Source organism: Oryx dammah, unplaced genomic scaffold (genome assembly GCF_014754425.2).
Source record: "Oryx dammah isolate SB20612 unplaced genomic scaffold, SCBI_Odam_1.1 HiC_scaffold_11211, whole genome shotgun sequence".
Classification (NCBI taxonomy): domain Eukaryota; kingdom Metazoa; phylum Chordata; class Mammalia; order Artiodactyla; family Bovidae; genus Oryx; species Oryx dammah.
The window spans coordinates 399,951-422,323 of NW_024080604.1; the positions used below are offsets into that span (position 1 = coordinate 399,951).

Here is a 22,373-nt window from a genome sequence, read left to right on the forward strand (position 1 = left end):
TAGGCAGACGCTTTACCATCTGAGCCACCAGGGAAGTCCCAGGATAGTCAATTGTCCTACTCAAATGGAGCAAGAATGTCCTTAAAGGGACAATGCAATGACTATGGGTTCCTTTACAGATTTTATGAAACACAGTTACACCCTAGTAGTGACTGTGTGTGAGAGACTGTGTAGTTTTAATATATTTAAATTTTTTTTGAAAAGTTGCAAAGATGGGACAGAGAGTTGTCACACACTTCTTATCCAGTTTCCCCTGTTATAAACATCTTACATCATTATGGTATGATGTCACAATTTAGGAATCAATACTGGTACATTGTTATTAATTAAAATCCATAATTTACCCAGATTTTCTTAGTTTGTACCTGATGTCCCAGCCAGGGAACCACATTATATTTAGTTGTCAGATCTTCTTAGGCTTCTCTTAGCTGTGACAGTTTCTCTTTCTCAAACTTTCCTTACTTTCGATATCCTTGACAATTGCAAGGGGTACTGGTCAAGTATTTTCTAGAATGTCTCTACATTAGGGTTTGTCTGATGATTGTACTTTAACTACTGCTGCATATTTAGGATTATTAGGGGCTTCAAACACGTCACCAAAAATGTCAGAATTAGAAAATATGACTCAGACTTAAAAAGTCTGAAAACCATTGGTTGAACCTCAAAGCAGATAGTAAACATACATAAATGAAGTTTATGTCACGATGTTTATGCCACCTTCAGTTTCAAACTTCAGTTTCAAAATACTCAGGTCCATTTATGGACATTTGACACCATGGCTGGATAGCAACCTTAATTTATAAACTCTGTGCATGTCACCCTCAATAGAGCCCAGGCCATCAGCCACCCAGCCTCGTTTCCCAGCTCAACTTAAAAAGGAAGGCAACAGCTTTTCACTCAAGGGTCATCATGGTAATAATTCATCCTGAGGTAAAATGGAAGTTCAAATTAAGCCTAATGAGATTCCAAGTTTTCAACAGAGCATGTTTTTAAAGTACAAGCAGAAAGGTTGATCAAACTTTCAATAAAGTATTTTCTTTTTCAAATGAGTGAAGTCCAAATTAGGGAGCACAGAGGATTACACCCTATTAATCTGTAATGTCCGATACCAGAAAAGTTTCATTAAGGTGAAACTATTGTAGATATGCTAGAAATTAAATCTGTACAAGGTACAGACTTAAAACACTTTTTAACCAATCACTCTGCTCTCAATAGTACTAGGGAAATCACCAATCATAAGCATTTGGAACACTTAACATTATTGGCGATGCTGGAGATGGTACAATATTTAGCTCAATAAAAAGAGACAATACCTGATATGTCCTCTGGAGCTCAGAATTCAAATATGCAAATTGGCATCCACCCAGGCCTAAAGATGTGTTCTCTGAACCAGAAAGGACTCACCGTGTTGGCCAGTTCTAGATAGCTTCCTCCTATGGAGTTGCCAAAACGCGGGGACTGAGCGAGCAGCTTGCGGAGCACAGCAGCCTGCTGGTGCAAAGAGCTTCCCCCATACTCCAAAAGCTTCTGCAGGGCTGGCTGACTCTGCAAGTCCGGACTCTGGAGGTCCCTGGCTCCCGAGTAGTACTCCCAGCTCTCCCTGGCTGCTGATAAGGCACCTAGGTCCAGAAGAGACATTTGGGGGGGAGGGAGAGGAGATATTTCCTGTGTTAGCCTGTGGGTGGCCAAGAGGCAATGATTTGGAAATCCACACGTCAGAACACATGTGGCGCCCGGCTGCACACTAAGCATTTTCCCTTTCAAAGCGACACATGGGGTGCCTGGAGATAAAAGCCATTTCAGGCAAAGCATTTAGAAATAACTATCCAATGAATATGCGCCTTCTCCCAGTCCAACAGAAATGTTTAGTGAAAAGCACCAATGAGCCGAAAAACGGGAAGCCAGATCACAGCTACAGCTGTCTGTGATTTAGTGTTCTGTATGATGAGCCTTCTGTCATCCTTTTCCCCACTTGAGCAGGAAGGAAGCAAGTGGGAAGATAGAAAGTTAGATACAGCACTTTATCGTCATTTTCTGGTGTTGACGTACTCTTACCTGGAAGAAACTATGGGAAGCTAAACTGTATCTGCCATGTGGTTGCACTCCCAGCAACAGAATGTGAACACCAGTGATAAGCATAGCTTCAGAGCCTAGCTCATAAAACCCACAGAGTGTGATTCTTCTTGCTCTTTGCCTCTGGCCTGGTTCAGATGGGCATGGCACTGTTGGAAGCTGTGTGGTACAGATGGCAAAGCCACATGACGGAAGATGCCTGGATCCGTGAACTACCTCCTACAGCAGGGTTGTCTGCTGAGCCCAGGTACCATTTTACCTTTATGTGATCAGGAAAAGGAAACTTCTTTTGTGTTGGATTCACCATATACTTTTGGTTTGTGAGAGGAATTAGGATTACCTTAACTACCACAGCAGATTAGAACCTAATAAAAGACGCTAACCATTAGAACAGCACAGTAAAGTATAGTGAAAAGTAAACCTAGAGAAGGTCTAACCCAACAGCCCTCATGAGGGATTGGGGGTGCTTGGGGAAAGCTTACTGGAGGAGAAAGACCGATGCTTCAGTTGCTACCTTTGCTAGAAAAAATTAGAATTGGCGTGATGCTTGCTTCTTTATGTTTACTTCTGATTCGAAGTCCCTTGTGGGTGCAGCTGGCTGGTGGATCATCGGTCACATACATCTGTCTCAGCTGTAAGAGAGGAAATGTGTTTTCTGGTTTCCTCTTTGGGGAGATAGGATTTGTAAGTTGAGACCTTTTCCGAAGAGAAGGATGAGTATGCAAAAGACCTGGGCAGTCAGAAAACTTGACAAAGAAAGGGCTACTCACAGGTACCATGCTAGGTGCTGGGGATAGAGCAATGAGCATGAGGAACTGCAGGCCCTGCCTGTGGAGTTTTCATTTCAGTAGGTCTTGATACATGACTTTTAATTGCAAAAATAGGGATTCATTAAAATGATTCAATTTGTACTACAAAAGGAGAACATATGCATATTCCTCTACAATTTACTTGAGTATAATTACATACAGAAAACTACAAATTATGTACAGCAGGTTCTGATGTGAATTTCCAATCTCCTCTTACTGGGGATTGGTGAATTTCACCAAGGTAATTAGGAAAACTGTCTTATCTGGAACCACTTCATATACGTTCATATCTTCTGATCTTCTTTAGTCAATCTGAACCAACACTCTTTTCATACAATGATATATAGCAGAGTGACATGTCTTTACCAAAGCATGACAATTCTGTTATTATGTTTGCAACTGTACAAAGAATGCTCAAACTACTGCACAATTGCACTCATCTCACACGCTAGTAAAGTAATGCTCAAAATTCTCCAAGCCAGGCTTCAGCAATATGTGAACAGTGATATTCCAGAAGTTCAAGCTGGTTTTAGGAAAGGCAGAGGAATGAGATATCAAATTGCCAACATCCACTGGATCGTGGAAAAAGCAAGAGAGTTCCAGAAAAACATCTATTTCTGCTTTATTGACTATGCCAAAGCCTTTGACTGTGTGGATCACAAGAAACTGTGGAAGATTCTCAAAGAGATGGGAATACCAGACCATCTGACCTGCCTCTTGAGAAAGCTGTATGCAGGTCAGGAAGCAACAGTTAGAACTGGACATGGAACACCAGACTGGTTCCAAATAGGAAAAGGAGTATGTCAAGGCTGTATATTGTCACCCTGCTTATTTAACTTACATGTAGAGTACATCATGAGAAACGCTGGACTGGAAGAAGCACAAGCTGGAATCAAGATTGCTGGGAGAAATATCAATAACCTCAGATATGCAGATGACACCACCCTTATGGCAGAAAGTGAAGCGGAACTAAAAAGCCTCTTGATGAAAGTGAAAGAGGAGAGTGAAAAAGTTGGCTTAAAGCTCAACATTCAGAAAACGAAGATCATGGCATCTGGTCCCCATCACTTCATGGGAAATAGATGGAGAAACAGTGTCAGACTTTATTTTTGGGGGCTCGAAAATCACTGCAGATGGTGATTGCAGCCATGAAATTAAAAGATGCTTACTCCTTGGAAGGAAAGTTATGACCAACCTAGGTAGCATATTCAAAAGCAGAGACATTACTTTGCCGACTAAGGTCCATCTAGTCAAGGCTATGGTTTTTCTTGTGGTCATGTATGGATGTGAGAGTTGGACTGTGAAGAAAACTGAGTGCCGAAGAATTGATGCTTTTGAACTGTAGTGTTGGAGAAGACTCTTGAGAGTCCCTTGGACTGCAAGGAGATCCAACCGGTCCATTCTAAAGGAGATCAGTCCTGGGTGTTCTTTGGAAGGAATGATGCTAAAGCGGAAACTCCAGTACTTTGGCCACCTCATGTGAAGAGGTGACTCATTGGAAAAGACTCTGATGCTGGGAGGGATTGGGGGCAGGAGGAGAAGGGGGCAACAGAGGAAGAGATGGATGGATGGCATCACTGACTCAATGGACATGAGTTTGGGTGGACTCTGGGAGTTGGTGATGGACTGGGAGGCCTGGCGTGCTGCAGTTCATGGGGTCGCAAAGAGTCAGACATGACTGAGCGACTGAACTGAATTGAATTGAAAGTTTATTTTAATATTAAAGTCTATTCACTGAATTTGCTTTCCATTTCAACACAGACTTCAAAATGCTTGTCCTGCTTCTGTATGCTCCTCTGAATGCTCTCTGTCTGCCTGGCCTACTCACTTTCTCTGTCCTAGCTCCAGTAATGTGTGGCCAGAAGACTGAGCTCAGAAATGGGTAGAATCATTGATAGCCTGGTAGGTCACACATAAGGCAAGTAGCATAGGGCTGAGCACTTGTCTTTTATGTTTGACTATGTTATCCCCAGCACCTTGTACATCAGTCAGTTCAGTTCACTCAGTCGTGTCCGACTCTTTATGACCCCATGAATTGCAGCACGCCAGGCCTCCCTGTCCATCACCAACTCCTGGAGTCCACCCAAACCCACTTCCAGTGAGTCGGTGATGCCATCCAGCCATCTCTTCCTCTGTCGTCCCCTTCTCCTCCTGTCCCCAATCCCTCACAGCATCAGAGTCTTTTCCAATAAGTCAACTCTTCGCATGAGGTGGCCAAAGTACTGGAGTTTCAGCTTTAGCATCATTCCTTCCAAAGAAATCCCAGGACTGATCTCCTTCAGAATGGACTGGTTGGATCTCCTTGCAGTCCAAGGGACTCTCAGGAGTCTTCTCCAACACCGCAGTTCAAAAGCATCAATTCTTGGTCACTTAGCTTTCTTCACAGTCCAACTCTCACATCCATACATGACTACTGGAAAAACCATAGCCTTGACTAGACGGAGCTTTGTTGGCAAAGTAATGTCTCTGCTTTTGAATATGCTATCTAGGTTGGTCATAACTTTCCTTCCAAGGAGTAAGTGTCTTTTAATTTCATGGCTGCAATCACCATCTGCAGTGATTTTCGAGCCCCCAAAATATAGTCTGATACTAGCCTGTGACATATCTGGTGTTTATTACACATTTATTTAATGGGTTGCCAAATCACCCACAGCTGTAGTACCCCAGGCTTTCACTTCTTAATTAGGAAAAGCAACATGAAAATTAATTTAAAAAATCAAAATAAATGATACACTTAAACTTATTTCTTTAAGCAAAGTTGTTTATGAGAACTTTGTTTCTTGGATTAGACAGCCCAAGGAAGCTCCATTTGAATTTATTATGCTGTATTAATAGACCCAAACCCAGTTTCAGGCAGAGTCATATCATCAGGTTAGCTAAGCTCCATGTTAATCAGAAAGATCAGAAGGCCCTCACACTATTACCTTAACAACTTTTGCTGAAGTGATGCTGAGAATGCAGATCCTCTGCCAAGGAGCCAAGACAATCATATTAGCTTCTACATAAATGGACCACAAACAACAAAGTGCATTTTAAAACAATACAGTAGATGTGTATAACTGAGACACTTTGCTGTACCGCAGGAATTAATACAACATTATAAGTCAACTGTGTTTCAACTAAAATATACAGTAGATCATTCCCATTAGTCTCTTCCAATCTGTCATCACATTAGATTTTTCTATACAAAACCCAACAGTCCTGAGGCAAAATCAGTCATTTAACTTGGAAAAACTCACGGAAAAATTTCAAAAATGTAGGTCTAGCAATTCTTGCTCTATGAAATATGAGAGTGCTTGATGTTTTTAGGCTCACCCTCAGCCTCACGCTAGTCTCTTCACTCTCTTGCTAATCTCAAAAGAAACCTACTGACCACAGGCAGGTGGCTGTGTTTTCTTTCCCTGAACATGGACACCATTATCGTCCACAGTGCCCCATGCTCACTGAGCTCTCAGAAGGACACTAACCCCATCAGGAGGGTGCTATCACCATGACCTCATCTAACTCTGTTCTCTCCTCCATCCCCAAGGCTCCATCTCTGACAACTAACACATTGGGCTTAGGGCTTCAACCTATAAATTTGGGGGGGGGCACAAAATATTCAGACCATGATAAGCACTGAGCAGAGGTTCTCCAGGCTAGTAAGGAAAGTGACTGTACAGCACCCCTCTAAATATCAAAGGCCAAAGCACTCCCTGGGCCTAGAGATCTCTGCACACAGAGAACCAAAGGAGGCCAAGATGTCGGACTCCATAATCATCTCGGGTGCTCTGAAGGAAGAGGTAAGATGTGTTTTTTAAGAGCTGAATATTTAGTGTTTAAAGGTGGCAGGGCACAGATTCTAAATGTTTCTCTTATCGGAAAAGCATAAGAAACAAGTGGCAATTTGATATGTTTATAAAATACATCACTGGGAAAACCCTGCTTTCAGAAAGGATGCTGGAACAGAAAATCTGCCAAACACTGAGATCGTTGCTTTGCTGGGTACTTGGCAGCTACAAGCTAGGGCTTTAATCCCATTTGCAAAGTGCCACCCAGGTTTGGTTTTAAAGCCTGCAATTAGCGTGCTTATGCACCAAAGGTTCTATGCCACCTTCCATGAACCAAATCCCCATGAGAATAAGGTGACCAACATGTGATACACCTGATATTTATGTTAAAGACACACTAATCATGAAAGATAAAATTTATTCAAAGCCACTAAGGACCAGGTGCATCCTAAGAGTCTTACATACGTTATCTTACATAGATATATCAACAGCCTATGAACAATGAATTCATTTTTTCCATTTTTAGAAAAAGGTATTTTCTTTCATTTTAGAGGCTTTGCTCCTTTACACAGAACAGTGATTAACAGCTGGGGTTTTGCAGTCAGATTCCTTGAGGTCAAGTCAAGAGTCATCATGACCAACTACGTGACTTCAAGCAAATTATGTAACCTAAGCTTCAGTTTTCTCATCTTCATAATGGGCATGTCTAGTGCTAATTCGCTTCAGTCATGCCTGACTCTTTGCGACCCCATGGACTGTAGCCCGCCTGGCTCCTCTGTCCATGGGATTCTCCAGGCAAGAATACTGGAGGGGGTTACCATGCCCTCCTCCTGGGGATCTTATCAACCCAAGGGTCAAACCTGTCTCTTACACCTCCTGCACTGGCAGGCAGATTGTTTACTACTAGCTCAACAGTATGCATTTCATAGATGTGTTGTGAGAGTTAAGATTCAAATATGTAGAACATTTCAGACAACTCCTGGTATATGACAAACTGACCAAGAAATGTGAGCAATTATCTGGCCATAGCTCATGATTTTATTTGTAATCCATTTTGGACAATTTAATAGGGAACAAACACATGAGGGAAACTGTATACCACCCAGGTTCTGAAAGGTACCTGTTAAAATGACCAGTTCTTAAAAAATACATCTTTGGCACCTAACCTATGACAAAAACGTCACCAATAGCTTTGTAGTATACTTAATATCAGCATTAAAGACAATGAAAATAGCTGATTAGGTCAGGGCCAAAGTTATGTTTCCCTGAGAATGGAATATTCCATTAATAAGTCAGTCTCCAGGTATCAGGTTTGATAGACTTTGTTTCCTCTGTTCTACTTGGCCAACCCATATCCAGAGGATACCTGGCCTTCCCAAAACATGTGGCCAGAACCACGAGGAAATCTGTCCAGTCCAGAAGTGGTGGCAGCAGGGGCAGAGTAGACATTTATTCATCAGACTTGTTCTCTGGCCATCCTAGCCACTCCTATTTTCTACCTCTAGTTCTTTCTTTTCCATCCTTCATTTGAACGCCAGAGGCTTCTCATCACATCACAGGCAGGTGATAACACAGAGCGTTTAGGGGATCCTGAGACATGTACTAACAGTGTTTTGTGATACTGTTTGTATTTAGTGCTCATTAATCTTGCATTTATGTGGATTATTTAGAGAAACTCCCTAATTTATTACCCTCAGTGGCAAGAGAGAAAATACTCCTTTTAACTGGAAGCAGCTACCTTTCTGAATTCAGACCTAACATACCAACAGAAAGAAGCACAGGGAATTTGAACAAATTGACAGTCAGGTGTCAGCTGTCCCTGTCATAGCACGTTTACAATTCCTAGATTATACTGACATCAACAAAAGCAGTATTAAATCATTTAGTCCAAAGCTGAATCACCATATGAGTCTTTGGTCATTTATTAATGTCAACTCTTGGTACAAAATTCAGGAACTTAATTCCCATGAGGGCCTCCAGCTTTCTCCAGCACAATTTACATTGCAAACACAGGCTATCTTAAAATTTGTATCTGTGGTTTCAAGGAGAATTGGGTAGAAAAGGATAGCTAAAAGAACCTGTGTCCTTCTGGGAAAAAACAAAAAGTAATTCAAAGCACATATCTTACTAAGGGGAGGTAAATAATATTACCTCTCTGGTGATAAAAGTCAGTTCTTTGGCCTTTGGCAATCTTTAGGAAGTGAGCCCATTAGTGTTCTATTTTGAATACAGATCACGTGTCCTCTCTGGGGACAGTGCACTGAATTTCTGTGGCACATTAGAGTGGAGGATGTATTTTGAAATGCAACTCCCTTCCCCAACCTACCTACAACCCCCAAACTACTACAGGTGACAAGAAAGAAAGAAATGAATAAATGCATTTTTTTAATTGGAGTACGCTTATCAACATCATCATCATTAGTGGATACTTCTTAATGTTCTACTCTGTACAAGCAAGTTCAACAGTCCTTGATGTGTTTAAGTAAAGGCTTGAGAACACTAAATGGAAGAGAGTTTAGGAACAGTAAAAGGGATAGCTGGAACAAATAGCTTTTAAAATTCTTCTTCAGTCTTCTTCAGTTTGAGAGTCTACTATTCTGTTGTTCACCAAATTTAATATAAAAAGCAAAGTGTCTTCCCTTCAGCAATGAATAAAGATGCTGAGGTAATCATCTTTAACCTTAAAAAAAATTAAAATAATATTTGGCATCTTATCTTGATTTGTCTAAACTGGACATGTGAAGGCAATAAGCAAGTTGGTGGGTAATTCAGGGCTAAAGAATTCAAAAGGGATTTTAGGGAAGTATGTTAAAATGAGGAAGCACTGGAGTAAAGAAGGGTTAATCAAGTTTCATTTGACACTGAGGCTGGCTTTGAATTGGGGGGCTAACACCTATAGTCTACAAGAGTTCAAGATTTTTTTTTTTTTTTAAGATTTTGTCTCTTTTGGTTAGAAGGCAGAGATTGTATTTTGGATCAATTTATCCTTCTCTTACAAAATGTATTAATGGGCCGTATTCAGTAAGCCCTCAGTAGTCACTGATTTTTAAGTATCATAAGACTAAATGGGGATAACGCTAATCTGGACCTGTTCTCTGTGCTGAGAAGAATCATACACATGCCTTACTGGCATGCCCCATAGGGCTCCTCATGTTTCTGGCTGAAAATTAGTCTGATCAAAATGGGAAAATGCCAGGGTGGGGAACACCCAAATAGGAGTACAAAAAGTAAATGGTGATTCTAGCTTCTCAGTGAAAAAAATAGAATTCTTTTATTCTTTATTACTGAAAAGTTGGCGATTTTTATTTAAGCTTTTAAAATATGATAGATTATATTAATTTTCTAATGTTAAAGCAAGTTTGCATTCAAGAGACAAATACAACATAGTCAAAATATGTGCTATCTTGTTTATGTACTATTGATTTTGATTTGCTAGCATTTTGTTTACAATTTTTACATCTCCGTTCGAAAGTAAAACCAGCCTGTAATCTTTCTTTCACTGTGCTTGTCATGCTTTGGTGTCAGGGTTATACGTAAGTTTATGTGAGACTGGAGCTAATTGCTCTCTCAGTGTTAGGTGTGCTTCCCTGCTAGCTCAGTTGGTAAAGAATCTGCCTGCAATGCAGGCGACCCCTGTTCAATTCCTGGGTTGGGAAGATCTACTGGAGAAGGGACAGGCTACCCATTTCAGTATTCTTGGGCTTCCCTCATGGATCAGCTGGTAAAGAATCCACATGCAATGCGGGAGACCTGGGTTCAATCCCTGGGTTGGGAGGATCCCCTGGAGAAGGGAAAGGCTACCCACTCCAGTATTCTGGCCTGGAGAATTCCATGGACTGTATAGTCCATAGGGTCACAAAGAGTCGGATATGACTGAGCCACTTTCACTCACTTCACTTCACTTCAGTGTTAGGTAGACCTTGCCAGTAAAGTTGACTGGGCCTCAAGTGTTCTCTGTGGAAAGATTTTTAAAAAAATTACTGTTTTAATTGCATTACCAGTTATAAAACTATTCATGTTTTATATCCCTTAATGAATCAGTTTTAGTAAGCTCTACTTTCTGGAAATCTCCTTATGTTTTCTAAACATTTAAGTGTATCAGCAGAAAGCTATTTATAATATTTTCTTTTCCTTTTTCTGTCTGCAGCATCTGTAACAATGTCTCTTTTTCACTCCTGATGTTGGTTATAAAAAGTCAAAGTGAAAGTGTCAGTCGCTCAGTCATGCTTGACTCTTTGTGACCCCATGGACTATAGCCCACCAGGCTCTTCTGTCCATGGAATTCTCCAGGCAAGAATATTGGAGTGGGTTGCCATTCCTTTCTCTAGAAGATCTTCTTAACCCACGGATTGAACCCAGGTCTCCTGCATTGCAGGCAGATTCTTTACCATCTGAGCCAGCAGGAAAAGCCTGATATTGGGTATGCTGCTGCTGCTAAGTCGCTTCAGTCGTGTCCGACTCTGTGTGACCCCATAAACAGCAGCCCACCAGGCTCCGCCATCCCTGGGATTCTCCAGGCAAGAACGCTGGAGTGGGTTGCCATTTCCTTCTCCAATGCATGAAAGTGAAAAGTGAAAGTGAAGTCGCTCAGTCGGGTCCGATTCTTAGCAACCCCATGGACTGCAGCCTACCAGGCTCCTCCATCCATGAGGTTTTCCAGGCAAGAGTACTGGAGTGGGGTGCCATTGCCTTCTCTGATATTGGGTATAATAAGCCTTTATTTGACTACTTAGCCTGCCAACAGGGTAGACTTAGTTGGGTGACATGATCTTGACTCAGTTGCTAGGTGTGCAAATCAGAGGCCCCTGGACGCCCTACAAACATGCCACATGACCTTCAGCCAGCCAAGTGCACAGCCGACTGACAAACCCAGATATTGCCAACAGACAGCACCCAGGTACTTTGCATTCCTAATACTGTACCAGGAGAGTTCATGGTCTTTTCCTCCAGCCACAACCTAAAGAACCTTCTTTGAATCCATGATTGATTGGGTTGCTTACTTGGCAAAAACTTTCCCACTCAGTATTCAATCCCTGCTCTCTTTCTTTTTATTTTTCACCTTTTTTCCATCTCTTTATTTTTCATTTTTTACCTTAACAACTATTTGCCTTTTTTTCACTTTAGCATTCCCCCTACCCCCACCAAGAAAGTGAAGGAAAGTGAAGTCACTCAGTTGTGTCCGACTTTTTGCGATCCCGTGGATTGTAGCCCACCAGGCTCCTCCATCCATGGGATTCTCCAGGCAAGAATACTGGAGTGGGTTACCATCTCCTTCTCCAGGGAATCTTCCAGACCCAGGGATTGAACCCAGGTCTCCCACATTGCAGGCAGATGCTTTAACCTCTGAGCCACCAGGGCAGACGCCACCACCCCGCATCCCCCCGCCAAGGAAGTTATCAATTTCATACATCTTTTTAGAAAAACCATCTTTAGTCTATTCTGTGCTTCAAAATTGTGTACTTGTTTTCAATTTCATTGATTTTGGTTCTTGCCTTTATTATATCCTTTCTTCTCTTCTACCTGTGTTTATTTTGCTGTTCTCTTTCTAAATTCTTGGCATGGATGCTCACCAGCCCTTTTCCTTTTATCTTCTAATATATGCATTAAAAGCTATAAAATTTCCTCTAAATGCTGCATTTCAATTGATATTTTCATAATCTTCCAATTCAAATTCTTTTGAAATGTTCATAATTTTGTCTTAGATCCATGAACTATTTCATAGTATGTTCCTTAATTTCCTATCATATGGTGTTTTCATAGTGTTTTGATTTATAGATTCACTATATTATATTCAGAACACATGATCTATGTTATTTCAATCCTTTTAAATTTGTTGAAACTCGTTTTATGGCCTAGACGTGATCAAATTTTACAAATGTTCCATGTATGCTTCAAAAAAAAAGTATATCTTACAGTTGTGTGGAGTGGGCATTTGTTGTTCTAAGTTGCTAAGTCATGTCCAATTCTTCTATAGGCCTCCAGGCTCTTCTGTCCATGGGATGTTTCCCAGGCAAGAATACTGGAGTGGGTTGCCATTTTTTTCTTTTAGGGGATCTTACTGACAGAGGGATCGAACTCCTGCATTTGCAGTCAGATTCTTTACCACTGAGCCACCAGGGAAGCATTTATATTACCACTGAGTGAGTGAGTGAAAGTCATTCAGCCGTGTCCAACCCTTTGTGACCCCCTGGACTGTAGCCCACGAGGCTCATGGAGTTCTCCAGGCCAGAATACTGGAGTGGGCAGCCATTCCCTTCTCCAAGGGATCTTCCCAACATGAAAATCAAACCTAGGTCTCCCGCATTGCAGGTGGATTCTTTACCATCTGAGCCACCAGGGAAGCCCCTTATATTACCATTAAGTCAAGCTTATTAACTGAGTTGTTCAAATCTTTGTCAACTGAGTTGACATACGAAAGGCAAAGTGAAAATGTTAATGTTTACACCATTAGATTCCAATTAAGTGAAAAATCCCTTGAACAATAACATAGTCTAAGCTGAAAGGCAAAGTGTGTTAGAAAAATAAAAGCATTCTGACTGCAATGGTTTTGACATTAAAGCAACCGAAACAGGTTAGATTAGTAACTAAACTTACTCTTTAGGAGTTAAGGGAGTTCAGAGTTCTAAATATCTACCTAGAAGTTACTAACAGAAAAGCAAACAATCCTAGAGGTTGGAATTCTGCTGCTGTTGCTGCTAAATCGCTTCAGTTGTGTCCGACTCTGTGTGACCCCATAGACAGTAGCCCACCAGGCTCCCCCATCCCTGTGATTCTCCAGGCAAGAACACTGGAGTGGGTTGCCATTTCCTTCTCCAATGTGTGAAAGTGAAAAGTGAAACTGAAGTTGCTCAGTCATGTTCGACTCTTAGCGACCCCATGGACTGCAGCCTACCAGGCTCCTCCGTCCGTGGGATTTTCCAGGCAAGAGTACTGGAGTGCGGTACCATTGCTTTCTCCGGTTGGAACTCTAAGCTTTTGTTAATACAGAAAGAGAAAAAAAGGAAAGAATGCAACAGTGTGAATTAGCAGGAAAATGATCTAGGGGCCAGGAGAGGTCCAGGCTCGTCCCAGCCATGCCACCAACTAACTCTGTGACCTGACAATTATCATTCAACCCTTTAGTTCTCCACTTCCTCATCTATACTAAACAGACGGTAAAAACTCGATGGTATTTAAGAGTCTCTGTGCTGTAATCTTATATTAATAATTCAAGAGCAAAATCTTATCAAGTACTTCTTCAATGAGATAAACCAAAGAAAACACTATAAATTTGAAGAGAGAAGTTTGACATGTTATTTTTTTTGCATTAAAATTTATATAGAACTGACTGATAAACATTTATGAGAGTTAAATAAATATACAAGGTATTGGATTAAATTCTTCTTCAACTAGATTTTCTTGTAGATAGCAAACTTAAACGGATCAACTGGAAATCATACAAAATTTTTCTGAAACAACCATAAAAATTTAACTGATTTAAACAGTCATTTATTAATACCCTTTCATTTATGTTCTCCTGTGAACTTGCAGTAGTTTTATAAAAGATAAAACAGGAAGCAAAGTAAGCCTTCCTGAGCTTTTTGTTGTTAAAATGTTGAGTGACAGCTTCTCTAGAATGAACAATGGACAATGAAATAGACTGGCCAAATTAAACACTTTCTGTGAGCACACTGAGCCTTTATCTCAGCCAACTAATCATTTTTATTCCATGAAAAGTATCTAAAATCATGCCAAGTTGTAAAATCACTGCCACTGAAATTGGAATGTCTTCAACATCTTATAAAAACAATGACACTTAATGAACGGCTGCAGTTAATTCATGCTGGAGAGAAAATAGATGAAGAGTTTTATTGCATTCTATGTGGTTCAAAAGATACAATCAACACAGGTAATCAGCGGCACCCTTCATGTTAGGATTACCACCTGAGATAAATACACCTGGATTTCCATGAACTCTGTTTTAAGCTAACTAAAATGAAGTGATTAATGCCAGGGGGAAGGAGGCTAAAACAATACATTCAAAAAGAGTAGCATCAAATAGCTTGAAATGCTCATAAAAAACAAAATCAGGAAGCAAAATAGACTGAGCACTACTTCAGACATCATCTCACAAGAATTTAGACAACCACAGAACAGCGTATTTTGTTACATGAGGTAGTAATCTGCAAAAGAAATCTCAAATATTTAACGTCTCAAGAAATACACAAGAATCCAGTGATCTTATGCATGGTTGCTTAGAAGTCTGAAAAATAAATATACCATATTTTCTTTCTTCTGCCTGCAGTGACTGCAGAATGGAGAGATGAAAGCCAGTGTGTCATAAATAGAACTTGACATCTTAATGGCAGAATTTAAAGTTTACATGCACACACATATATACACACAACTGAGGTTCAAATGTACTCACTACAGAAACATTTTCATTCTGATAGAAAAATAACATACAAATTACTTGATCATTCTCACTGTCTCAGTTCAGTTTAGTTCAGTCTCTCAGTCGTGTCCAACTCTTTGCGACCCCATGAATCACAGCACGCCAGGCCTCCCTGTCCATCACCAACACCCAGAGTTCACTCAGACTCACGTCCATCGAGTCAGTGACGCCATCCAGCCATCTCATCCTCTGTCATCCCCTTCTCCTCCTGCCCCCAATCCCTTCCAGCATCAGAGTCTTTTCCAGTGAGTCAACTCTTCGCATGAGGTGGCCAAAGTACTGGAGCTTCAGCTTTAGCATCATTCCTTCCAAAGAAATCCCAGGGCTGATCTTCTTTAGAATGGACTGGTTGGATCTCTTGGCAGTCCAAGGGACTCCCAAGAGTCTTCTCCAACACCACAGTTCAAAAGCATCAATTCTTCACGCTCAGCCTTCTTCACAGTCCAACTCTCACATCCATACATGACCACAGGAAAAACCATAGCCTTGACTAGACGGACCTTTGTTGGCAAAGTAATGTCTCTGCTTTTGAATATGCTATCTAGGTTGGTCATAACTTTCCTTCCAAGGAGTAAGTGTCTTTTAATTTCATGGCTGCAGTCACCATCTGCAGTGATTTTCGAGCCCCCAAAATAAAGTCTGATGATGCCAAAACCATTTGCTGTCTTTGTTTTTGTCAGCTGTTTTGTACTTATATTTTAACATGTCTTCAATCTTTTGAGAATACAGAACACCTTAAACAACCAATGAAGACATAATTTGGTGATGCTGGGGACGGGAGGAGAAGAAACGATTTAAATATTCCAGCACACTAACTTATTGAGAAGATCTCTTATAGTCTCTTCATGGTAAATGACATGACTTCTCAGACTAAACCCAAATGGATTTTCTATTTTAGTGTTTCATACTTTCCCAGGTTTGGGGAAATGAATATGTTTTGTTTTAATGGATGCTGTTAATCTTCAGGTTTCTAAATCTGTGAGATACATGAAGGACATTACTATGCTATATCCTTAATTATGGTCATAATTTGAAAGCAAGATTTGCCAAATACAAGCTTTGTTGTTTAGTTGCCCAGTCATATCTGACTCTTTGTGACCCCATGGACTGCAGCACGCCAGACCTCCCTGTCCTTCACTGTCTCTCGCAGTTTGCTCAAAACGCATGTCCATTGAGTCAGTGATGCCACGTGACCATCTGTCACCCCCTTCTCCTCCTACCCTCAATCTTTCCCAGCATGAAGGTCTTTTCCACTGAGTCAGCACTTTGCATCAGTTGACCAAAGTACTGGAACTTCAGCTTTATCACAGGTCCTTCCAATAAATATTCAGGGTTGATTTCCTTTAGGATTGACTAGTTTGATTTCCTTGTTGTCCAAGAGACTCTGGAGAGTCTTCTCCAGCATCACAGTTTGAAAGCATCAATTCTTCAGCATTCAGCCTTCTCTACAGTCCAACTCACACATCCACACATGACTACTAGAAAAACCACAGCTTTGACTATATGGACCTATGTTGGCAAAGTGATGTCTCTGCTGCTGGATAATCAAGATATTCCAGGAGGAGTACCTCCCTGTACATGCTGAGTTGGAACTTCTATCCTCTTATTATTATTATATTTTTAATGCCAAAGCCATTGCAATAGCCACTTCAGAAAATGCCCTTAATAGTAATCTTCACAGTGTTTGAGCGGCCTTAGGTCCTCTGGACTCCTGGACGCTGATGGGCTCTGTAGGTTACTATCTGGCACCACGGCAGTTGTCATGCAAATGTCAAGAGCCTTTAAACAGCCCAAGAAAACAAACTAGAAGAGAAAGAAGTTCCAAGGTTCATACACTTTTAAAGGGACCCTTTAAAACAGTGTTTCTGGCTTTTCTATCAAAGTACCTAAAGGCAGAGAGTGTGTATATATACATATATATAAACTGATTTCTGTGTCTAGGACTTCTCACACTATGTTAAACAGAAGCAGTGATAGGAGGCATCCTTGTCTTGTTCCTGAATTTATCAGGGAGACTTTCAGCATTTACCATTGAGCATTATGTTGGTTGTACATCTGTTATGAAAGTGAAAGTCACTCAGTTGTGTCAGACTCTTTGCAACCCCATGGACTATCAGTTCAGTTCAGTCGCTCAGTCGTGTCTGACTCTTTGTGACCCCATGAATCGCAGCACGCCAGGCCTCCCTGTCCATCACCAACTCCCAGAGTTCACTCAGACTCACGTCCATCGAGTCTGTGATGCCATCCAGCCATCTCATCCTCTGTCGTCCCCTTCTCCTCCTGCCCCCAATCCCTCCCAGCATCAGAGTCTTTTCCAATGAGTAAACTCTTCGCATGAGGTGGCCAAAGTACTGGAGTTTCAGCTTTAGTATCATTCCTTCCAAAGAAATCCCAGGGCTGATCTCCTTCAGAATGGACTGGTTGGATCTCTTGGCAGTCCAAGGGACTCTCAAGAGTCTTCTGCAACACCACACTTCAAAAGCGTCAATTCTTTGGCACTCAGCCTTCTTCACAGTTCAATTCTCACATCCATACATGACCACAGGAAAACCCGTAGCCTTGACTAGACGGACCTTAGTTGGCAAAGTAATGTCTCTGCTTTTGAATATGCTATCTAGGTTGCTCATAACCTTTCTTCCAAGGAGTAAGCGTCTTTTAATTTCATGGCTGCAGTCACCATTTGCAGTGATTTTGGAGCCTCCCAAAATAAAGTCTGACACTGTTTCCACTGTTTCCCCATCTATTTCCCATGAAGTGATGGGACCGGATGCCATGTCTTCGTTTGTCTTCGTTTTCTGAATGTTGAGCTTTAGGCCAACTTTTTCACTCTCCTCTTTCACTTTCATCAAGAGGCTTTTTAGTTCCTCTTCACTTTCTGCCATAATGGTGGTGTCATCTGCATATCTGAGATTATTGATATTTTTCCGGCAATCTTGATTCCAGCTTGTGTTTCTTCCAGTCCAGCGTTTCTCATGATGTACTCTGCAAATAAGTTAAATAAGCAGGGTGACAATATACAGCCTTAATGTACTCCTTTTCCTATTTGGAACCAGTCTGTTGTTCCATGTCCAGTTCTAACTGTTGCTTCCTGACCTGCACACACGTTTCTCAAGAGGCAGGTCAGGTTGTCTGGTATTCCCATCTCTTTCAGAATTTTCCACAGTTTATTGTGATCCACACAGTCAAAGGCTTTGGCAGAGTCAATAAAGCAGAAATAGATGTTTTTCTGGAGCTCTCTTGCTTTTTCCATGATCCAGCAGATGTTGGCATACAGTCCATTAAATTATCCAGGCCAGAGTACTGGAGTGGGTAGCCTTTCCCTTCTCCAGGGAATCCTCCCAACCCAGGGATGAAACCCAGGTCTCCCACATTGCAGGTGGATTCTTTACCAGCCAAGCCACAAGGGAAGCTCAAGAATACTGGAGAGGATAGCCTATCCCTTCTCCAGTGGATCTTCCCAACCCAGGAATTGAACTGGAGTTTCCTGCATTGCAGGCAGATTCTTTACCAACTGAGCTATCAGGGGAGCCCCCAGAAACCTCGTCTGTTATAAATGGACCTTATTATGTTGCAATATATTCCCTCTATACCCATGTTAACTGCAGCCATGAAATTAAAAGACGCTTAGTCCTTGGAAGGAAAGTTATGACCAACCTAGATAGCATATTAAAAAGCAGAGACATTACTTTTCCAACAAAGGTTCATCTTGTCAAAGCTATGGTTTTCCCAGTGGTCATGTATGGATGTGAGAGTTGGACTATAAAGAAAGCTGAGCGCCAAAGAATTGATGCTTTTGAACTGTGGTGTTGGAGAAGACTCTTGAGAGTCCCTTGGACTGCAAGAAGATCCAACCAGTCCATCCTAAAGGAGATCAGTCCTGGGTGTTCATTGGAAGGACTGATGTTGAAGCTGAAAGTCCAATACTTTGGCCACCTTATGCAAACAGCTGACTCATTTGAAAAGCCCCTGATACTGGGAAAGATTCAGGACAGAAGGAGAAAGGGATGACAGAAGATGAGATGGTTGTATGGCATCACTGACACAATGCGCATGAGTTTGGGTAAACTCCAGGAGTTGGTGATGGACAGGAGGCCTGGTGTGCTGCAGTCCATGGGGCACAAAGAGTCGGATACAACTGAGTGACTGAACAGAACTGAACTGATACCCATGTTGATGAGGATTTTTGTCATACAGGGATGTTGAATTTTGTCAAATGCCTTTTTTGCATCTATTGAGATGATCATGCAGTGTCTGTCTTCTCCTTTGCTAATGTGGTGTACCACAATGATTCATTTGCATACGTTGAACAATTCTTGCAGCCCTGGAATCACTACAACTTGATCATGGTGTATCACCTACTTTGTATTGTTGTATTCAGCTTGCAAATATTTTGTTGAAGATTTTTTGCATCAGTATTCATCAAAGATGAATGGTCTGTGTGTGTACTAAGTCCCTTCAGTCATGTCCAACTTTGTGTGACCCTATGGACTGTAGCCCGCCAGGCTCCTTGGTTCATGGGATTCTCCAGGCAAGAATACTGGAGTGGGTTGCCATGCTCTCCTCCAGGGGATCTTCCTGACCAAGGATTGAACCCACGTATCTTACGTCTCCTGAATTGACAAGTAGGTTCTTTCCCTCTAGCGCCACCTCTTTTTTTGGTCGTCTTTGTCTGTTTTTCATATCAGGATGATGGTGGCCCCATAGAATGAATTTGGGAATGTTACCACCTCTTCAGTTTTCTGGAGTAGTTTGAAAAGGATAGGCATAAGTTCTTCTTTATGTTTGGTAGGAGATGGAGAAGGCAACGGCAACCCAACCCAGTACTCTTGCCTGGAAAATCCCATGGACGGAGGAGCATGGTAAGCTGCAGTCCATGGGATCGCTAAGAGGCGGACACGACTGAGCGACTTCACTTTCACTTTTCACTTTCATGCATTGGAGAAGGAAATGGCACCCCACTCCAGTGTTCTTGCCTGGAGAATCCCAGGGACGGCAGAGCCTGGTGGGCTGCCATCTATGGGGTTGCACAGAGTCGGACATGACTGAAGTGACTTAGCAACAGCAGCAGCAGCAGCAGGAGAAGGAAATGGCAACCAACTCCAGGGTTCTTGCCTGGAGAATCCCAGGGATGGGGGAGCCTGGTGGGCTACAGTCCATGGGGTCGCACAGAGTCGGACATGACTGAAGGAACTTAGCAGCGGCAGCAGTTGTTCCAAACTTAAGTTTGGTAGTGAAGCCATCCAGTTCTGGACTTTTATGGTGACCTCCTTCAAAAGATCTCATGGATGTACTGCTACCTTCAGTGCCCCCAACCCTGCATCAGGCCACCACTGACCCACGCCTCTGCTGGAGAATCCTGGACACTCACAGAGAAATATTTGGCATATTCTACGTGCAAGGCCAGGGGCGGCATCTGGGAGGAGCCACCTCATGCCAGAGGTCAGGGGTGGTGGCCGAGAGGAGCAACCCCACATCCAAGGAGCGGTGGCTGCGCGGGTGCAGGAGGGCCGAGAGGAGCTACTCCACATTCAAGGTCAGGAGGGGCGGCGGTGAGGAGATACCCCTCATCCAAGGTAAGGAGCAATGGCTGCGTTTTGCTGGAGCAGCCGTGAAGAGATACCCCACGCCCAAGGTAAGAGAAACCCAAGTAAGATGGTAGGTGTTGCAAGAGGGCATCAGAGGGCAGACACACTGAAACCATACTCACAGAAAACTAGTCAATCTAATCACACTAGGACCTCAGCCTTGTCTAACTCAGTGAATCTAAGCCATGCCCTGAGGAGCCACCCAAGATGGGCGGGTCATGGTGGAGAAGTCTGACAGAATATAGTCCACTGGAGAAGGGAATGGCAAACCACTTCAGTACTTTTACCTTGGGAACCCCATGAACAGTATGAAAAGGCAAATTGATAGGATAGTGAAAGAGGAACTCCCCAGGTCGGTAGGTGGCCAACACGCTACTGGAGATCAGTGGAGAAATAACTCCAGAAAGAATGAAGGGATGGAGCCAAAGCAAAAACAATACCCATTGTGGATGTGACTGGTGATAGAAGCAAGGCCCAATTCTGTAAAGAGCAATATTGCATAGGAACCTGGAATGTTAGGTCCATGAATCAAGGCAAATTGGAAGTGGACAAAGAGGAGATGGCAAAGGTGAACATCAACATTCTAGGAATCAGCAAACTAAAATGGACTAGATTGAGTGAATTTAACTCAGATGACCATTATATCTACTACTGTGGGCAGGAATCCCTTAGAATAAATGGAGTAGCCATCATGGTCAACAAGAGTCCGAAATGCAGTACCTGGATGCAATCTCAAAAACGACAGAATGGTCTCTATTCGTTTCCAAGGCAAACCATTCAATATCACAGTAATCCAAGTCTATGCCCCAACCAGTAATGCGGAAGAAGCTGAAGTTGAATGGTTTTATGAAGACCTACATGACCTTTTAGAACTAACAGCCAAAAAAGATGTCCTTTTCATTATAGGGGACTGGAATGCAAAAGTAGAAAGTCAAGAAACAACTGGAGTAACAGGCATATTTGGCCTTGGAATACAGAATGAAGCAGGGCAAAGGCTAATAGAGTTTTGCCAAGAGAATGCACTGGTCACAGCAGACACCGTCTTCCAACAACACAAGAGCAGACTCTACACATGGACATCACCAGATGGTCACCACCAAAATCAGATTGTTTATATTTTTGCAGCCAAAGATGGAGAGGCTGTATACAGTCAGCAAAAACAAGACTGGAGCTGACTGTAGCTCAGATCATGAACTCCTTATTGCCAAATTCAGACTTAAATTGAAGGAAGTAGGGAAAACCACTAGACCATTCAGGTATGACCTAAATCAAATCCCTTATGATTATACAGTGGAAGTGAGAAATAGATTTAAGGGCCTAGATCTGATAGATACAGTGCCTGATGAACTATGGACTGAGGTTCGTGACACTGTAGAGGAGACAGGGATCAAGATCATCCCCAAGGAAAAGAAATGCAAAAATGCAAAATGGCTGTCTGAGGACGCCTTACAAATAGCTGTGAAAAGAATAGAAGTGAAAAGCAAAGGAGAAAAGGAAAGATATAAGCATCTGAATGCAGAGTTCCAAAGAATAGCAAGAAGAGATAAGAAAGCCTTTCTCAGCAATCAATGTAAAGAAATAGGGGAAAACAACAGAATGGGAAAGGCTAGAGATCTCTTTAAGAAAATTGGAGACACCAAGGGAACATTTCATGCAAAGATGGGCTCGATAAAGGACAGAAATGGTATGGACCTAACAGAAG

General features: G+C 42.0%; 1 protein-coding gene across 1 annotated transcript in view; it reads right to left on the reverse strand.

Annotated features, from left to right (window-relative positions):
- LOC120861033 overlaps positions 1 to 22,373 on the reverse strand; it is a 152,237-nt gene that overhangs the window by 1,617 nt on the left and 128,247 nt on the right. Inside the window, exon 3 of the mRNA XM_040236722.1 lies at positions 1,405 to 1,619. Within this exon, the coding sequence (XP_040092656.1) occupies positions 1,405 to 1,619 (215 nt within the window). The remainder of the gene's footprint in view (positions 1 to 1,404; positions 1,620 to 22,373) is intronic.